The sequence below is a fragment of the Schistocerca gregaria genome, chromosome X, assembly GCF_023897955.1.
Source record: "Schistocerca gregaria isolate iqSchGreg1 chromosome X, iqSchGreg1.2, whole genome shotgun sequence".
Lineage (NCBI taxonomy): Eukaryota > Metazoa > Arthropoda > Insecta > Orthoptera > Acrididae > Schistocerca > Schistocerca gregaria.
This window is the reverse complement of record NC_064931.1, coordinates 603,915,351-603,934,930: the sequence shown is the minus strand read 5'-3', so window position 1 is coordinate 603,934,930 and position 19,580 is coordinate 603,915,351. Positions and strand designations below refer to the sequence as shown.

Sequence of the window (19,580 nt, the reverse complement as noted above, 5' to 3'; positions counted from 1 at the left end):
TTATGAGACTATAAAGTGATACAATACTTGTGACTGCTTTAATTAACTGTTAAATAATATGTTCTGTTGTAAAAACTCGAGAGATAGGAAGAGAGCATAATTAATATTTGTTGACTATAAAATTTATGCTTTATAGCAGTAAATAAATGTGATTTAGTAATTCCAGTTGCATCAGAGAGTAAATTATCTAATAATGTGCACTCTGAACAAATTTGGAATGCTTGCAAATGTATGACATGTAGTTTGTCATTGAGGGTGACTGCAGGTAAGGTATATAATCCTTTTGGATGAAAGTAGTTGTACTAAAAAGCTACTAGAGGCATTTTAAATGATTGGCTCATGTTCAAGTTTTATCTGAATTCGTCTTGTACTGGAACCCTGTGTTGATTTGCCTGTTCCCACATTCACTGTGCTTGTGATAATAGTATTCACTGAACACAAGGAAAAAAGTCCCTATTTTGTGATTTCAGATTAATAACAGCAGTTGTCAATTCATAGCAGAGCAAAGCATTATTTTTTTTCTTTAAGAGCTACACTGTGTGTTGTCAAAATTGGGGCAGCTTTCTAAAACTTATGAAATGCAAATATGTACAATGTGCTGTCAGTCTGAAAAAATTAAACCATGTCTTATTTAGCCAGGACACTCGCATAAGAAAGTAAATGTTGTGTGTGTGTGTGTGTGTGTGTGTGACAGCAGTAAGGTCCATATGTAAAATCTATGATTAAGTTGAGCAGACTAAACTGAACAGGTATGAGATGTTCCCTAACCAAAAAGCTTTGTTGAAGATATATTATCTTAAAAAATTGGATTTTTGACTTCAGCATGTTTTCTGCAGCTCACATCTTTTGTCAGACAACTGGACCCAGGGGTTTTTAGGCCTCTGTAGCTTAACTTACAATGAGTGTTAAGTGCAGTGCTAAAAAGGTATGGACATATTTATGCCTAGTAAGTGAAGCAGGAAACAGATTTCGGGGAACCCGAGCAGTCAGCGTCAAACTTTCATCGTTATGAACACAACTGTGGAGTACAAATGGACAGAATTCAAGACAATTTTGTGACAAGCAAAGTCATAAGGGATGGGAAAGACCTGCCATGTTTCAATAGCTCATTAGAAAGATTATCTAAACGTACAGAGTGCTTCACCACAGAGTTAAACGTAGCAGAAACCTTGCAGAAAAACTAAATCTCAAGTAAGCCAAAATGAGTGAAAGTGCAAAAGATTTGTTCATTTTGAATGGCTTTATGACATTTGTCAATTGATACACTGTCAAGACAAAGTTCAGGAAGAGACTGCCTGTATGATAATATGAAATTATATGCAATAAGATTATCCAACCACAGTGGCCATGTGCCTGTGGTAGTTTAGGGATGGACATGTTGCTGTGGATTTGGATTGCTTCTCATGGTAGATAAGCTAATTGATGCTACTCAATATAGTCATATTATGGGTGGTTTTATGATACAATTAGTGTGAAAATTATGTCCTGAAGGATTAATTTGTTTCCAGCAGGATCAGGCGTCAGTACTCATTTCAACTATGGTGCAACACTGGTTTGCAGAACAGAATGAGATTTCTCTTTTTGAGAGGCCTCTTCCTGCACCAGATCTCAGCCCCATTAAAAATCTATGGCCAAAGACAAAACAGACCATATGAGAAACCAGACCTGACTCTGCATATTGGAACATCGCCTTAGCTGGCTAGGAGGAGGTGGCAGAAATTGAGACATTTATTACTCACTTTGTACTCATTTCCTCACAGTACACAGATGATCACTGAAGTGGAAGACTTTTGGTCAGGATTTTAAGTGGTAGAAAAACCACAAGCTGTGCACCTTTGATGACAAAAAAAAAATTGTATTAAGAACTGTGAACTGTTCATTCTGTTATTTAGGTATTCTTAATAGAGTAAAAAAAATGGCTCAATAAAACAAAAAGGGAGAAAAAACAATTGCCAAATATGATGTTTTATTCAGATCCTTCCATTGCGCCTCAACTTATTTGCCTGTCAACTATACCATTGAACTATGACATCAATAATATTGTGTGCTGCAGTATTCAGGCATATTTTACTGTTATTATGCGATTGACTACACCTCATGCCTTGAATTGCCTTTTTCATGTATGAAATCCTAGGGATTACATACAGCAGTTTTTATTGCGTATTTTCAAAGGATACATGTTTCATGCTAAGTGTCAATAAAGTATAACTTCCTCAATTACTCTTGCAAATATAGGTGCCCTGTACTTTTATGGGCAGTACTGTACACTTTATAATATGGTTGGTTCTTGCATAATGTGGCAAGCAGCTCAAATTTCATTTGTGTGCTATTAAATTCCCATGTCCTTGACCCAGAATGGTACTGTAAATACAAAATTGTGGAATCCTTGTCGAAACAATTTTAACTGGAAAAACAGTTTTCCACAAGGAATTATATTAAGCTTCACACAGTTTACTATCATCCTCCGTAGCTTAAGATAAGTGAGCCAACACAGCGGCCTGAATTCAATGACTTTTTTGCTTGATTTTGCTCCTTCACCACCGTGTAACAGCAGCATGTCTGCTGAAACTGATGTTAAATATCTGTGAGACATGGGCAGCGCATACAGCCTTCAAGTTTTAGGCAGCAACAACAATGTGGGTATGCTTCCACAATTCACAATACACATGTAGTCCACCTACATTGATAGTGATGGTCACTACTCTATGTGTTAAAAAGTCTGTGAGGTTTCTGGAGCTTTCATTTAATTACTAATTTATATGGATACCACACCTAAGGGAATTAAAAACAAGCTCTGTTAACGAACTAAACATGTTGAAGCACAGGGCTTGCAAAGCAGCCGTTATTCTTCTGTGGGTTTACAATGCTTTAGTGTGGTCCTGATAAGACTGTTGATGCCTATTTTATGTATAAACGTGGCCTATGTTTCTGAATATCGTAAATGCCAGTCCTAGCCTCTATGTCAAGAATAAGGAGTACCCATTAATCAACTGATGGCATGTTCTCATGTTACGTCAGGCTCTATGGATGTTGTTTAATTGGCAGTCTGTTTCACCTGTTTGAGTAACTGCCTATATAAATAGCATTCTTCAGTTGTGTAAAATTAACTGTCAGTTGGGATCCTTGCAGAAGTCAACATAGTGACATTTGGTGGTGACGAAGGAAGCTGGGCCTTGGTTGCATTGGACATTGGCACCTGTTGCTAACAAGGTGCAGAATTATTTTGAACTTAGAAATGAGTACAAGAGTGATAACACTACAGACTATATATTTAAGAGATTATTTTACATTTTAAATCAGCACCACAGCTCTATGCCAATCTACAGAAATAGGTCTAAGCAGAGAGACAACTTTGGCTGCTCTTCGGTTCACCCCACAAATCACTGTCTACAACTCAGAATATGCAATAGTAAGGGCACTAAGGCAGCTAAGATGTGTTCGAGCTACACAAATTCCTCATGTGTTTTCTCTGAGTGAATTGCATCCAGAGAAGTAGATGATATTTTGCCAGCTACTAGGACATGTGGGGCATTTGACACAATGGATGGCCTATGCAGCAACAAAGAAGGTCTGCACAATACTTTTAGAATTGAGGTGTAAGATCCTTTTCTAATGCCCAAGCTTTTGAGTCGCAGGGCATGTGTTGACTGGAAGAAAAGTGTAAGGAAAATGAGGATCAAATAGCTGTGGCAAGTAAAAGTTATTATCCAGCAGTGACCAAGGAAGTGTGATGAAGTGCTTCTTACTAGCCCCGTGATATGCACAATCCTGTGGTGGAATAACTTTATGGGTACACTATGTATTAGATCACTATGTTTTATGTGCTTACAAGAGGGTATCCCTGCAATTAGCTATGAACTTGGCCTCAATTTTAGGAGAGGTTGGAGAAGTGTATAGAGATTTTAAAAAATTTGAGGGGCTCTGGAAAGCCCTATCTTTCCATTGTTAAAATAGCACTTGTAAATTACATGTTTTCTCATAAAGTATTTGAGCTTCAGTTGTTGAGGATGGATTATCTTCATCTCCTGCAAACTCCTCCTCCAGCATACTCTTTGTCCTCCTCTTGTTTACACTATCTAGTATTTCTAGGCTATTTACAGCCCTGTCAGCAGCCAAAAGACATTCCTTGGTCTAAAGTAAGCATCGTTCATACCATTTTGAAACCTATATTCATTCCCATATTTTGAAATACTTTGCACCTTACAACATTGCCATCATTGAAAGTAGCAACAGTATCATACACATCAAAGTGAAGTGTTTCTATTCCAACAAACACAGTCTTGGGGATTCTTGATCATATAACACTATTCACTCTTTCATTGGGGTTTTGAGTTTTTCCATGAGCACAGTTCATGTGCTGCTAAGTCTCTGAAAATAGGTTTTATCACCTTCATTTCCGCTTCTGGCAGACTATGCTTATGAGTGTACACTTCAGCAGTTAGCAATCTCTTGTTGTACTTACACCAACTGTTTCACCTTGTGGGATGCAAGGAACGATGAGGACTTTCACCAGTTGAAAAAGTATGGAGGGGGGGGGGGGGGGGGGAGAAAGAAAAGATCCCAACAGCATTCTTCATTTCGTCGATACTGTGTGTCTTACCTAATAGCCACAACATAATAGTTTTGTATTTTGTCATTTATACTGTCAGTTAACCTTTCCTTCCCATTCAACCCATTACCATCACTGAGCTTTTGTTTTTTTGTACAAAACTTTGTTACTGAAGTCTAGGTCCCATTCATTTCTGTACATGTCCAAGACACTCAAATTTCTGCACTACGTCATTATCACCATAGGAATTCAGTTCTTGAATATGTTTGAAACTTATAGAATCACAGTGTACATTCTGGTGGCAGATACTGCACCATGAAGAGATGTGTCTCCGTTCATACCAAGTACTATTGAATCCTGCAGTCAAGTCTCTGTTACATCACTGCTTTCTGTTACTGACTCTTCCCCAGCCTTCTTCATAGATTCTATACTGATATCTTCTACTTTAGACTCTATAAATATGTTACAGTTCATAAACTTGGTCGGGGGATTTGGAAGATTCATCATGCCACAAAAAACTGCACCTGCAGTAGCACCCTTAGCAATTGTACACAGGGCACAAATAGATCTAATGTCGTGTTCATGGATTTTGCTACCATTTTCTTCATTTGGAGTCACTGCGACATTGTTCCACAAGATGGTCATGTATGAACACTTACCACAAAGTTCCATTTCACTGGCAAGTTCTACGTGATTTTTTATAGATTGTTCCAGACCAACTTCACGACACTGAATACATCTTACACAGTTTGAAAAAATTCCGCTGGGAACTGACATATCAAATATTTCATTCACATCCCATTCACCCATAAAACAATCATACTTTTCATTAACTGAACCAAGCTGCCTCTGCTACGTACTTTCTTTCTCACTTTCATTGCAATAGGCCGGTGTACCAGCAAGTGTAGGTTCACACACTTGGTTATTGTCTTTATTGTTTATTGTAATAACACCTACCTTTGGTTTTCCAATATTTCTCCATTTTGTGAAAGCCTACAGAGGATTTATGTTTACCCATGATTATCCTTCAATAAAACAAAAACTTCAATGAACAGAATTCACTAAGAATAATGTCAGGATTACAAAAGAGTAAATAAATATGAAACACACAACAATTGAGTTAGCGATATGTATCGAATTATTACAGTTTAGCCCCAACATTTATTTTCTCTCACATCGCTAAAATGTACATGTGAGCATGTGTAGCTTCACGAGTACAACATTTGACAGCAATTTAACAGTGGCACAGTGGATCATGCCCACGCAGAATTATTTCAAAAATATTTTTAAAATAGTTGTAGTCGTCTGAACTGAAGAAATTATGTGTCAATTGAAAGGGGAAAGTCTGTAGATTTTTAACACAAAAAAGTAAAAATTACACATTTCATGATTTTGAACCTTTCCAAAGCCCCATAATAGAGCACACATTTTAACTTATTGCATATTGGCAGACACATTCACTTATTCAGTATCAGTGGTCAACCAGCCACTTATATGAGGGAGAAAAAGTTGTTAACACCCTCTATACTTCTTCAGTGTTCATTTTTAACTAAAAATCATTTTGTTTGAGCATTAACGTTTCATGAAATTATGGTGGTGTGTGCAGGAGTGAGAGTATGTGCACTTGTTCATGCACTTGAGCCTGTGCAGAGTGCCATCCAACGATTTTGACATATTTCAGAATGGCAGGCTCTTACCCATTGTTTGTACTGATGGTTAGCCAGTCACATTAACTAGAAATGGATTTTTGATTTGGAAGTTCTTTATTTACTTGTTTATTTTAAACTTGAAAAGGTCTAACCTCACTTGTTCATTCAGTGCACTAGATCCAAACCATCCCTAATTTACAGTGAAGATATTAAGTAAATCATTGCCTGTCTAAGGAGTACATGGAATAATCTAATTACTTCTATGTTTCATGTTATATGATAAGAAATAAATTATCTCATATAAAGTAATAGGTTGATCACACACATTGTCAAAAAACTATTCCTCATATGGATGATGTCTAAAAAAACTTTGTTTTGCAAAAACTGTTGCACAACACTTCCGACAAAGGTGGCCAGAGCACTGTAAATTTGCAATGTTTCAAAAAAGAAGGCTTTATTTTTTAAAGAAAAGTTGGGTTGTACTGTGACTTGCAAGTGATGTAACAAAGATTCAGCACAGGCTATCCTGCAAGTAATGAATGACACTGCATTGTTAGAATGCAAAGATAGGACTAACACTCAGAAACTATATACTACAAGTAACTGATATCAACTGAAATGCATATGGAGACTTCTTTAACAACACAGTGTTTCAACATAAGCTGGTGATTATAAACCTAGGGTGTCCAACCTTTTAGTTTACCTGGACAACACAAGTGTTTTTAGGCCACACATAATATACTTAGCACTAACAAAAACCACTGGGGGGAGAGGGTAATAGTGATGGTCAGAGGTATATAATTAACACATTTAAGTAATTTAGAATTTATTAATTTATGATTTTTTTTATTTTGAAAAAGCAAGATCAAATTATTTGACATTTCATGTATGATATTTCATTATTATGCTCATTTCTTGAGCTGCATGTGGGCCATGGGTTGATCACCCCTGTTATAGGCATGTATTTCAGATTCCCAGAATTCAGTTTTACTAATTACATGTGATGGATAAACATAAATATGCTGGCACCCTGTACAAATAAGCATGCTGTAATTCCATTATTTGCAACTGACTAACATCAGAGTGATTCCTGCAATCTGCAGCGGTGTGTGTACTGCTTGGAAACTTCCTGGCAGTGAATCCCTTTCTGGCATAACTTCCAAGAAACTGCAATTTAGAAAAATAACATAACAGCATTATAAAATTGAAGTGTAATTTCACAGTTACAACTATTTCACTTATAACTACGATTGTGAACTAAGTTTGCACGACACTGAGTGTGCATGTGTGTAAATGAAAGGAATGCTGTTTCTTTCAGTCATTTTCAACTACATTTAGGAAATCAGTCTCTTTGCCTAGGCTCCACAATGTTTCCGTGTGAACTTGGCCCTAGGTAGTCATAATGATATCTCTCAGCGGCAGCCATTATCTTTCTGAATGAGCCCCAGATAAGTATAAAAGTGTTGAATCTTGGAAATCTACTAGCTGCTGAACATTTCTTTGGACATCCAGCTTTTTTTTTTTTTAAAAAAAAAAAAAAAGATTCATCCAGGGGTGACAGCATTTCTATGATAATGTAGTGTTTCAGTGTCCAACTGGAAAAGAAATTTGTATCTCTATTATGCTGGTGAACATCCAACTGTGCTTTGTGCAGTGTAAAGAAAACTATCCTGTGCTATGATACTTCAAAAAAGAATTGCCCTGGCAGATGCACCATACCATATGACCCTGTTAGCCCACAAAGATAACTGCTTGCTCCACCAAAAACTGGCAAAATGATTAACAGATCTTGGGCATTTCCAACAATGTCTATATCACACATCATCTTTTTTATCTGTAATTAAGATCCTACTTCTTCTAACAGTATTGTAGAAAAATACTTAGGTTAAGAACTTAAAAATTTGATATTTAGCTGTATGTACACGGTAATTAATTTTTACATGTTCCAGACATCATTACAAGAGAAAATGAAATCATTAGAAAAGAAGGAGGATGAGAAAAATAAATATGTCCAGGAATTAAAAATGCAGATTCAGAATGTTACAACTAAGTACCAAGAATGTATGAAGGAACTGGAAACAAAAGAAGCAGAATTAAAATCAATGGAAGGCTCCTTGGGGACAATGAGCAATAATGCATCTGAGTTGCAGAGATCTTTGGAAGAAAAGGTACGTAAAATTTTGCATTATTGTGAAGAATCCATTTAAAATGTTGATAATGGCAATTTTACACAATGTATTGTTAATATATTTCTAAATGATTCTCTCTAATGCAATCAGTGTATTACTGTTGAATACACTTCATGATTTATTGTTGAAGTGAAGTGAAATAGCAAGATGTGTGAACATGGTATCGCTTTTCCTGGCGGTAAAGTACGAATTTAATGTAATTTTATTCTGCTCGTATATAAAAAGTAATTATTTGGAAGTTTGTGGTAAGTTCTATGGGACCAAACTGCTGAGGTCATTGGTCCCTAGGCTATTTATTTGTACCATGATGTCCTTAAAAAAGAAGCAATTCTCCTTTCTTACATCCTTCCTTCCGTATGCCCAGTTAGAGAGTGTGTTTGAACTTGTTAGCTCAGTCTGACAGCGTCCTTTTCTTCTTTGCCAAAATCTCTCTGCGAATTTGCTACATTGTTCCTTGTGTTCCTGTGTCCATTATTTTCCAGTGGCCATTTTAGCTTTCTCCATGAATGTGTGATTTGCAGTAAGGAATTCAAAGGCTTTGCTTTTTCCAATGTTATCATCTGTGGTGATCATTTCTCATAAGCCCCCTTAATTTTCTTCTAAAGAAGTGATTTTTACCTTATTTAAATTTATTGTATTAAGAATTTTTTTAGTAAATTTAGTGTTGTCCATTGTGCACGTGTGGCCATAGAATTTCAAGTGTCTTCTACGTATTGCGTCAGTGAACCTATCAGTTGCTTTGTATATGTCTGCAGTTTTTTTTCCTTTAATCAATATATTGTTTGTATTAATGTGACTATAAATTTCTCTGAGAATTTTTTGCTGGTCCTCTCCACTTTCATCAGCTTTTTAGTGGCTACCTTGAAATATAGTTTTCGTGGCATATAATGCTTCGGACAAAACAGCTGTCTTGTAATGCTGAAGTTTCACATTAAAAGATATCACTCATTTATTGTAGCACTTTCATATTATTCTGTATGTTTTCTTGAGTTTGGTGACTCTTCCTAAATTGGCCAGTCCAGATGGTACTATGATTCCTGGGAGATATTTAAAAGAAGACACACATGAAGTTGTCACATATTTCATTTGGGTTGGGCCCCTTCTGATAATTTTATGTAAATTTTTCCATCAAATGATTCTTCTTATATGATATTTGGAGGCCTGTCTCTGATGCTATCTTGCTTAACTTCATAATGGCATACTTGTCTCACTGAAGATAGTCAGATCATCAGCAAAAGCTTCACTTTGCTTCTTGTATCTTACACTATGTTAAACAGGAATGGGGAGAGACCATCTCCTTATCAAACTCCTCTAAATGCTTCAAAATGCTCAGTTATTTCACTAAGAAACTTCACTTGAGATTCTAGGTCTGTGAGAGTCTGTCAGGTTAGTTCACTAATCATCCTGCCTACTGTGAACTCTTCTAAAGTGTCGTAAATGGTTTGCCTGCCAGAAGAGCCATACACTATCTTCTGAGCCACAAAGTTGACGAATGTGTTGGGACTTTGATGTATTCTTAAAAATTATTACCTTCAGCAACCAAATTTGCTTGTCACACGATCTACTTTTCCTGAAGCCTGCTTAATGCTCAAAAATCAAATGTTCTGTTTGCTCTTGAACCCTGTTTAAGACAGTTTTGGATAAAATCTTTTATATAACTGGAAAAAGAGATTAGATCATTTTTATTTTTGTGTGATTGAATTATCTCACTTGTTTCTTGGTGTATACCTGGATAGATCCTCATAGAATGTCGTGTAGAAATTTCAGGTGTTGTTTTCTTGAATTCATACTGTATCTCTATGAGATTGCTTTTCTCGTAGGGACATTTTTTGCAGCAAATTGTTTCTTGAGGTTGATTTTTGTATCTACAAGGAGGACTCGCATCTTTCAAATGTGTGTTGTCCATACCATTGACTCCATACCAATGATCACTCATCAACAACTTCATCGCGAATTGTCAACTATGTTTATGCTTCTAGGTTGGCTGTCATAATTTAGTGGCTGATGCCAGTACTGTGTTGTGGCGGTCTGACCACTCCTTGGGATCTTCTTCTTGTATATCACGAGTGAAATCCTTAGCACTCTTCTCCAGGCAGTCTGTATTAACTCTAGGAAACCATTGCCCTTAAATCTGGATCTGTTTGGGTGGAACCTAATTTTGATTTGTGTTGAGTTGTGATCTGAATCAATGACTACCTTCTGTACACAGACATTTTGAACCTTGTGCATATCCTTTCCAGAAATTGACACATGGCCAATCTGAAATTCCACTAATAATGAGTTTGGCGATTTCCACATTTTCTCTCTGTGTAGAGGTCTTGCAAACTGTGGAGACACAGGACTCCATGCAGATGATGAACAAAAGCTTATTAGACATTCTCCATTCTTATTCATCCATTGATGCACTGCGTGAATTTCTACTATTGACAAGGATTTCTTTTCCGTGCCATCTTATGCCTTAAAATCACCTAATAAGCTTCTCATGCAATGTTTTAAGACCTTGCTTGTCATATCCTCTAATGTTCCCTAAAAATCTACTTTCTGAAGATTTTCTTGCTATCACTATTAATGGGGCATGAGCTTTGTTGCCTGATTTTGCTGTAAGGACTGAAATTCTTTTGTGTGGGGCTGTAAGGTCATCAACTGAATCTTGAATTGTTTTCCTTACTGCTCTTAAAGTCCAAGTATTGATAAACTGCCTTTGATTTTTACTGCTTGTTGTCCTTTAAATATCCTGCAGTTCTTGAAGTTGAAATGGTTTTCCACTTGGAAATATGTTTCATAAGTTAGTAGGATCTCAGTGGTAAATTTTCTAGGATGTCAGTCAATTGTTTAAGTTTTCCAGTTTTTGTCAGGGTCCTGATGTTAATAGCTCTTGAAAAGTTCTTTTTCTTGGGATGAAGAGATTTTGAGATCTGATTCTTCTGTGCATGATGTTCCCAATTCCACAGAATCTGATTATCAGAAACAACTGTACTTCCACCCAGGGCCTGTACAATTGTATTGGTACCATTAGTTCCATCATGATGATTTTACAAGTTGAATACATAATGGAGAGTGTTCTTTAGAATAAGAACACAGACTTGCAGCTTGATTGTTAGGATCAAAAGGGGTATCTAGATGTTCTCCAGCTAAGTTGTGTTTGATCTGGTAGAGCTAGTTTAGTTTGCTCACATTTTCCGGCATTCCTATCTGCTGCCTTCCACGTGGGGGTACCACATCTCCCCCTGCTATGACAGTGCAACAGGCTCATGGCAAAAAGAAGCAGGTAACTACATACATTTCTTTTTGTTACATGTAAAAAAAAACTCTATTTGAAACTGATTCAAGGATTGTGGAGAATGTGTAAACCCATTTATAAACACTTCACATCCAGAATTTATTTTCTGACTTACTACACTCATGCTCATAAATTAAGGATAACTGCAGAATGTGACACTACACAAAACTGTCACTAGTAGCATAGGCACACAGGGAACACACACAACACAGATCTGTAAGTCCACGGTATCAGTGATAAGTTGAAAAAAACATCCCAAAACAAATGTGCTACAAAACGCCACTGTTTCCTGTGTATGTACCCCGACATCAATATGGGATATGATCACCATGCACATGTACAGCAGCTGCTGGGGTGTAGCCTCCCATTCTTGCACCAGTGCCTGTCGGAGCTCCTGAAGTGTCATAGGGGTTTCAAGACACGCAGTGATACGTCAACCAAGAGCATCCCAGACGTGCTCAATGGGGTTTAGGTCAGGAGAACAGGTAGGCCACTCCATTCACCTGTTATCTTTTGTTTCAAGGTACTCCTCCACGATGGCAGCTCAGTGGAGGCATGCATTATCATCCCTCAGGAGGAAGGTGGGACCCACTGCACCCCAGAAAAGGTGGACATACTGGTGCAAAATGGTGTCCTGATACAGCTGACCTGTTATAGTTCCTCTGTCAAAGTCATGCAGGGATGTACATGCACCAATCATAATCCCACCCCACACCACCAAACCACGACCTCCATACAGGTCCCTCTCAAGGATATTAAGGGGTTGGTTCCTGGTTCACGCCAGATGAAAATCCGGTGAGAATCACTCTTCAGACTATACCTGGACTTGTCCGTGAACATAACATGGGACCACTGTTCCAATGACCATGTACTGTGTTCTTGACACCAAGCTCTACAGGCTCTCCTCTGACCAGGGGTCAGTGGAATGCACCTTGCAGGTCTCCAGGCAAATAAACCATGCCTGTTCAGTCGTCTCTAGACTGTGTGTCTGGAGACAACTGTTTCAGTGGCTGCGGTAAGCTCTCGAGCAAGGCTACCTGCAGTACTCCGTGGTCGTCTGCGGGCACTGATGGTGAGATATTGGTCTTCTTGTGGTGTTGTACACTGTGGACATCCCGTACAGTAGTGCCTGGCCACGTTTCCTGTCTGCTGGAATTGTCGCCATAATCTTGAGCTCACACTTTGTGGCACACAAAGGGCCCTTGCTATGACCTGCTGTGTTTGACCAGCCTCCAGTTGGCCTAGTATTCTACCACCCATAACGTCATCAACATGTGTTCTTTGAGCTATTTTCAACACACAGTCACCATTAGCACATCTGAAAATGTCTGCACTCTTACTCACTGCACCATACTCAGACATGCACCAACACACCTCTGCGTATGTGGACTGCTGCCAGCACCATCGTTCGATGACCACAGGTCAAATGCACTGCATAGTCATACCCCAAGATGATTTAAACCCGCAAACTGACCACCAGAGCATTGTTTCACCATGTATCAGCATTATCCTTAATTTATGAGCATGAGTGTATATGACAATAACATTATCTTCATCGTAAAGTGTTTCGAGGAGCCATAATATCTGTGATTTGCTGTGCTTTGTTGACATATGATTTTTTAGGACTTTAGACTCTTATAGACTTAAAACAGTGGCAGATTGGCAGTGCTGTCTTAGTTGGTTTATTGGTGACATTTGCAGTTATTCTATGGAGCTATCATACATAGTTTCATGACATCATGCAGAGTTCATCTAAATATTTCATCTAATAAATGCAGTAGCTGAGAAAATAAAACTTGCTGATGGAGGTAGTGAGTCATAGAAGAAGATTATTATATCTGATACAAATTAGGCTGCCATAAGAGTAACTGCTGATTTTGTACATCTGAGGATCGTTGTTCACCAAATAACTGTACACTGAGAACTTCAGGTAATGTAGTAATTTGGGATGTCACGACTTTTCAGTGAGCCATAAGATCACACTAAATGTGAAGGTTTCAAGTGAGTACTGAAAAACTATTTTAGGTCCTGTGTTCATTTCATGGCACATTGATTGTTCCCAGTAGAGACTTTCATCATCCCACTCACACAACTGGAAATATCAGAACTACATAATGAGCTTAATGATAAAGTAATATGTTCTCCTTCATTTCCACATTACTGGTTATTAACAGTCATTTTGTTCTGCTTTGCACCAATTACTGTCTTCTAGCATCTCTCAAGAAACTGTAACAGTTTATTTGTAAAGAATGACAAACTCTCCGTGACCACCAGTAAGCATCTAACACATACTGCTGGCAAAAAAAAAGTTCCATTCCATACTGGGCACTAGTACAACAACCAGTTATGAATTTCTTGAAATAAGACCGTCTCAGTTGCAAAATCCCCTTTATCTACAGGAACTGACGCATTTCACCCTTTTGGGGCATCATCAGATTGGCCTAGGGATGAAAAACGACAACAGTGAGGCATATACAGATTAAAGTGGGTAAATAGAATTAATATGAATACATAGAAGAGGCAAAGTTCTAAGCTGTGCAGCCAACTCTACAATTGACAATAACTGTGAACTTGTTTAAAAATTAATGTGGAAAACCAACATTGTCCATTAATGCCCTCACATGGCATTAAGATAAAATTTTATAAGGAACCATTGTCCTGTCATCATGGGATGAGTTAATGCAATACAGAACCCGGAATGTGGAATACAATGCCAAGTATAACTACAGTGTCCTCTGGAGAGGAAAAACTATCACAAACCAAAAAAATTTAAGAAGTCTTACATGAATGGAGCCAACTGTGTTACGGCGTACTCAGCATGGAGCATTGTGTACAGCTGACAAATGGATAATGCAGTCGGGAACAGGATACATCAGCCCTCCAAGCTAGCCACACAAACATAGAGGCAAGATTATACGACCATAATAGCAGACATTAAAGGTAGATGGCATTGGCTACCCAATGTGCTTACAAAAAGTGATTGCATAACTAAATTACATATGTGGAAGACAAATTCAGTAAAACAGTGTATTATAACGCAATAAAACTTAAAATGATGCTAAAACATTAGACAAACCAATTAAAAGAAAAGGAATAAAAAAGGTAGCATCACATTCACAATAAAAACTATTGGTGGGTTGGAATAGTGGGTACCATAATATCATAATAAGACTGGTTTTTGCTAATCAACTGATGATTCAATAAAATACATTTCCCTGTACTGAAATGTTTCAGAATTACAATTTACTTTAAAATATTTAGCCTTTCCCCTTTGCTAGCGGCATGGAGTACATGTAATATTGTTTAATTTTTCCATACATCTACATCTACATCTACATGACTACTCTGCAATTCACATTTAAGTGCTTGGCAGAGGGTTCATCGAACCACAATCATACTATCTCTCTACTATTCCACTCCCGAACAGCGAGCGGGAAAAACGAACACCTAAACCTTTCTGTTCGAGCTCTGATTTCTCTTATTTTATTTTGATGATCATTCCTACCTATGTAGGTTGGGCTCAACAAAATATTTTCGCATTCGGAAGAGAAAGTTGGTGACTGAAATTTCGTAAAAAGGTCTCGCCGCGACGAAAAACGTCTATGCTGTAATGACTTCCATCCCAACTCGTATATCATATCTGCCACACTCTCTCCCCTATAACGCGATAATACAAAATGAGCTGCCCTTTTTTGCACCCTTTCGATGTCCTCCGTCAATCCCACCTGGTAGGGATCTCACACCGCGCAGCAATATTCTAACAGAGGACGAACGAGTGTAGTGTAAGCTGTCTCTTTAGTGGACTTGTTGCATCTTCTAAGTGTCCTGCCAATGAAACGCAACCTTTGGCTCGCCTTCCCGACAATATTATCTATGTGGTCCTTCCAACTGAAGTTGTTCGTAATTTTAAAACCCAGGTACTTAGTTGAATTGACAGCCTTGAGAATTGTACTATTTATCGAGTAATCGAATTCCAATGGATTTCTTTTGGAACTCATGTGGATCATCTCACACTTTTCGTTATTTAGCGTCAACTGCCACCTGACACACCATACAACAATCTTTTCTAAATCGCTTTGCAGCTGATACTGGTCTTCGGATGACCTTACTAGACGGTAAATTACAGCATCATCTGCGAACAGTCTAAGAGAACTGCTCAGATTGTCACCCAGGTCATTTATATAGATCAGGACGCTTCCCTGTGGAACACCTGATATCACTTCAGTTTTACTCGATGATTTGCCGTCTATTACTACGAACTGCGACCTTCCTGACAGGAAATCACGAATCCAGTCGCACAACTGAGACGATACCCCATAGCTCCGCAGCTTGATTAGAAGTCGCTTGTGAGGAACGGTGTCAAAAGCTTTCCGGAAATCTAGAAATACGGAATCAACTTGAGATCCCCTGTCGATAGCGGCCATTACTTCGTGCGAATAAAGAGCTAGCTGCGTTGAACAAGAGCGATGTTTTCTGAAGCCATGCTGATTACGTGTCAATAGATCGTTCCCTTCGAGGTGATTAATAATGTTTGAATACAGTATATGCTCCAAAACCCTACTGCAAACCGACGTCAATGATATAGGTCTGTAGTTAAATGGATTACTCCTACTACCCTTCTTGAACACTGGTGCGACCTGCGCAATTTTCCAATCTGTAGGTACAGATCTATCGGTGAGCGAGCGGTTGTATATGAGTGCTAAGTAGGGAGCTATAGTATCAGCGTAATCTGAAAGGAACCTAATCGGTATACAATCTGGACCTGAAGACTTGCCCGCATCAAGCGATTTGAGTTGCTTCGCAACCGCTAAGGTATCTACTTCTAAGAAACTCATGGTAGCAGCTGTTCGTGTTTCAAATTCTGGAATATTGCATTCGTCTTCCCTGGTGAAGGAATTTCGGAAAACTGCGTTGAATAACTCCACTTTAGCGGCACAGTCGTCGATAACAGTACCATCGGCACTGCGCAGCGAAGGTATTGACTGCGTCTTGCCGCTTGTGTACTTTACATACGACCAGAATTTCTTCGGATTTTCTACCAAATTTCGAGACAATGTTTCGTTGCGGAACCTATTAAAGGCATCTCGCATCGAAGTCCGTGCCAAATTTCGCGCGTCTGTAAATTTTAGCCCATCTTCGGGATTTCACGTTCTTCTGAACTTCGCATGCTTTTTCCGTTGCCTCTGCAACAGCGTTCGGACCTTTTTTGTGTACCACGGGGGATCCGTTCCATCTCTTACCAATTTATGAGGTATGAATATCTCAATTGCTGTTGCTACTATATCTTTGAATTTGAGCCACATCTCGTCTACATTCGCATAGTCAGTTCGGAAGGAATGGAAATTGTCTTTTAGGAAGGCTTCTAGTGGCACTTTATCCGCTTTTTTAAATAAAATTATTTTGCGTTTGTTTCTGATGGATTTGGAAGAAATGGTATTGAGCCTAGCTACAATGACCTTGTGATCACTAATCCCTGTATCAGTCATGATGCTCTCTATCAGCTCTGGATTGTTTGTGGCCAAGAGGTCAAGTGTGTTTTCGCAACCATTTACAATTCGCGTGGGTTCGTGGACTAACTGCTCGAAATAATTTTCGGAGAATGCATTTAGGACAATCTCGGAAGATGTTTTCTGCCTACCACCGGTTTTGAACAAGTATTTTTGCCAACATACCGAGGGTAGGTTGAAGTCCCCACCAACTATAACCGTATGAGTGGGGTATTTATTTGTTACGAGACTCAAACTTTCTCTGAACTGTTCCGCAACTGTATCATCGGAGTCTGGGGGTCGGTAGAAGGAGCCAATTATTAACTTAATTCGGCTGTTAAGTATAACCTCCACCCACACCAATTCGCACGGAGTATCTACTTCGACTTCACTACAAGATAAACCACTACTGACAGACACAAACACTCCACCACCAATTCTGCGTAATCTATCTTTCCTGAACACCGTCTGAGACTTCGTAAAAATTTCTGCAGAACTTATTTCAGGCTTTAGCCAGCTTTCTGTACCTATAACGATATCAGCTTCTGTGCTTTCTATTAGCGCTTGAAGCTCAGGGACTTTTCCAGCGCAACAACAACAATTTACAACTATAATTCCGACTGTTCCTTGATCCAAGCACGTCCTGTAATTGCCAAGCACCCTTTGACATTGCAGCCCATCCCGCACTTTCCCGAGGCCTTCTAACCTAAAAAACCGCCCAGTCCACGCCACACAGCCTCCGCTACCCGTGTAGCTGCCAGCTGAGTGTAGTGAACTCCTGACCTATTCAGCGGAACCCGAAACCCCACCACCCTATGGCGCAAGTCAAGGAATCTGCAGCCAATACGGTCGCAAAACCGTCTGAGCCTCTGATTCAGACCCTCCACCCGGCTCTGCACCAAAGGTCCGCAGTCGGTTCTGTCAACGATGCTGCAGATGGTGAGCTCTGCCTTCATCTCGTAAGCAAGACCGGCAGCCTTCACCAAATCAGATAGCCGCTGGAATCCAGAGAGAATTTCCTCAGATCCAAAGCGACACACGTCATTAGTGCCGACATGTGCCACCACCTGTAGCTGGCTGCACCCTGTGCTCTTCATGGCATCCGGAAGGACCCTTTCCACATCAGGAATGACTCCTCCCGGAATGCACACGGAGTGCACACTGGATTTCTTCCCCTCCTTAGCCGCCGTATCCCTAAGGGGCCCCATTACGCGCCTAACATTGGAGCTCCCAGCTACTTGTTAAGCAAATGTTCACTAAATCTGGTTCGAAATTTCCTACCAGTCGGGCCCACATAATAAACTCCACAGTTGACGCACTCAATTCTGTAAACTCCGGATTCAGCGTATTTGTCTTTACTAGATATTTCATTATGTATGTACCAGTGCTGGACTTTGTCGATGAAAATATGACATTCAAAACATTTTCTGAATAGATTTGCAAGGCCATATGGTAAGGTGACTACAAACGGTATGTTAACAAATCTAGTCTTCTTTGCTAACAAATCTAATAGAAGTTTAGATTAATCAGGTTTTTTTACACTGTTACTGATAGCAATATAATTAATGTTAGTTAATTTTTTCTAAATAGAAGACTGACTAAGGGGAAGTTCTGTGATGCATGAATCATTGATTTAAAGCAGCTCATCTTCTGACAATATGAATGACAAGAAGAGGAGTGAATGTGAAATCACTTGTTGTTGGTTTGTGAAATATGTCAAATTTGACACTACCTTCTTGTTGTAATTCTAGGTCTAAGTAATTGAGACTCTTGTTGTCATCCATTATCTAATGAGTGAAGGCCATCTGAGGGTGTAGCGAGCTAAAATCTTCAACCAGACATGGGACCTCATCCACAGTACCATCAAAGGTGGTAAAAATGTCATTGACATAACACCTATAGGAAAGTATCTGTTCAGATATAACTGTATCATTCTTCTTTAGGTAGCCACCTTCTAAATGATTAACCAAAAAAAAGGGGGGGGGGGGGGGCGGGCAGCAATAAATACCGCCAGAAAGCTACCCATGGCTAAGCCCTTGTGTTGCTCATAAAACTGATTATTGAATGAAAAATAGCTAGATGAAGTGATTAATTTAAAAAGTGAGATGGTTTCAGTGATCTCATCTACTGTGAGCTGTTGCTGTCTACGAAGACTGTTTTCAGTGAGGCTAATAGTCTCATTGATGGGAATATTCATGTATAGATTTTTAATATCTAAAGACAACAGAACACTGTCGGGAAAAAGGTCTTGTCACACAATAGACTAACAAGATCTTTCCTATTACAAATAGCAAAGTTTTCTTCAAAAACAATGTTTTGTTGTAACAACTGCAGTAAATGTTTAGAAATCTGTTCTTCTGAGCTCCCTATCACGTTAGAGATTGGGTGAATGGGATAACCTGGTTTATGAGTCTTCACTTGCACACT

At 38.8% G+C, this 19,580-nt stretch overlaps 1 protein-coding gene across 1 annotated transcript in view; it reads left to right on the top strand.

Annotated features, from left to right (window-relative positions):
- Window positions 1–19,580, top strand: part of LOC126297537 (early endosome antigen 1-like) — a 182,740-nt gene that overhangs the window by 133,403 nt on the left and 29,757 nt on the right. The window contains exon 10 of the mRNA XM_049988450.1: window positions 8,148–8,366. Coding sequence (XP_049844407.1) covers window positions 8,148–8,366 — 219 coding nt within the window. The remainder of the gene's footprint in view (window positions 1–8,147; window positions 8,367–19,580) is intronic.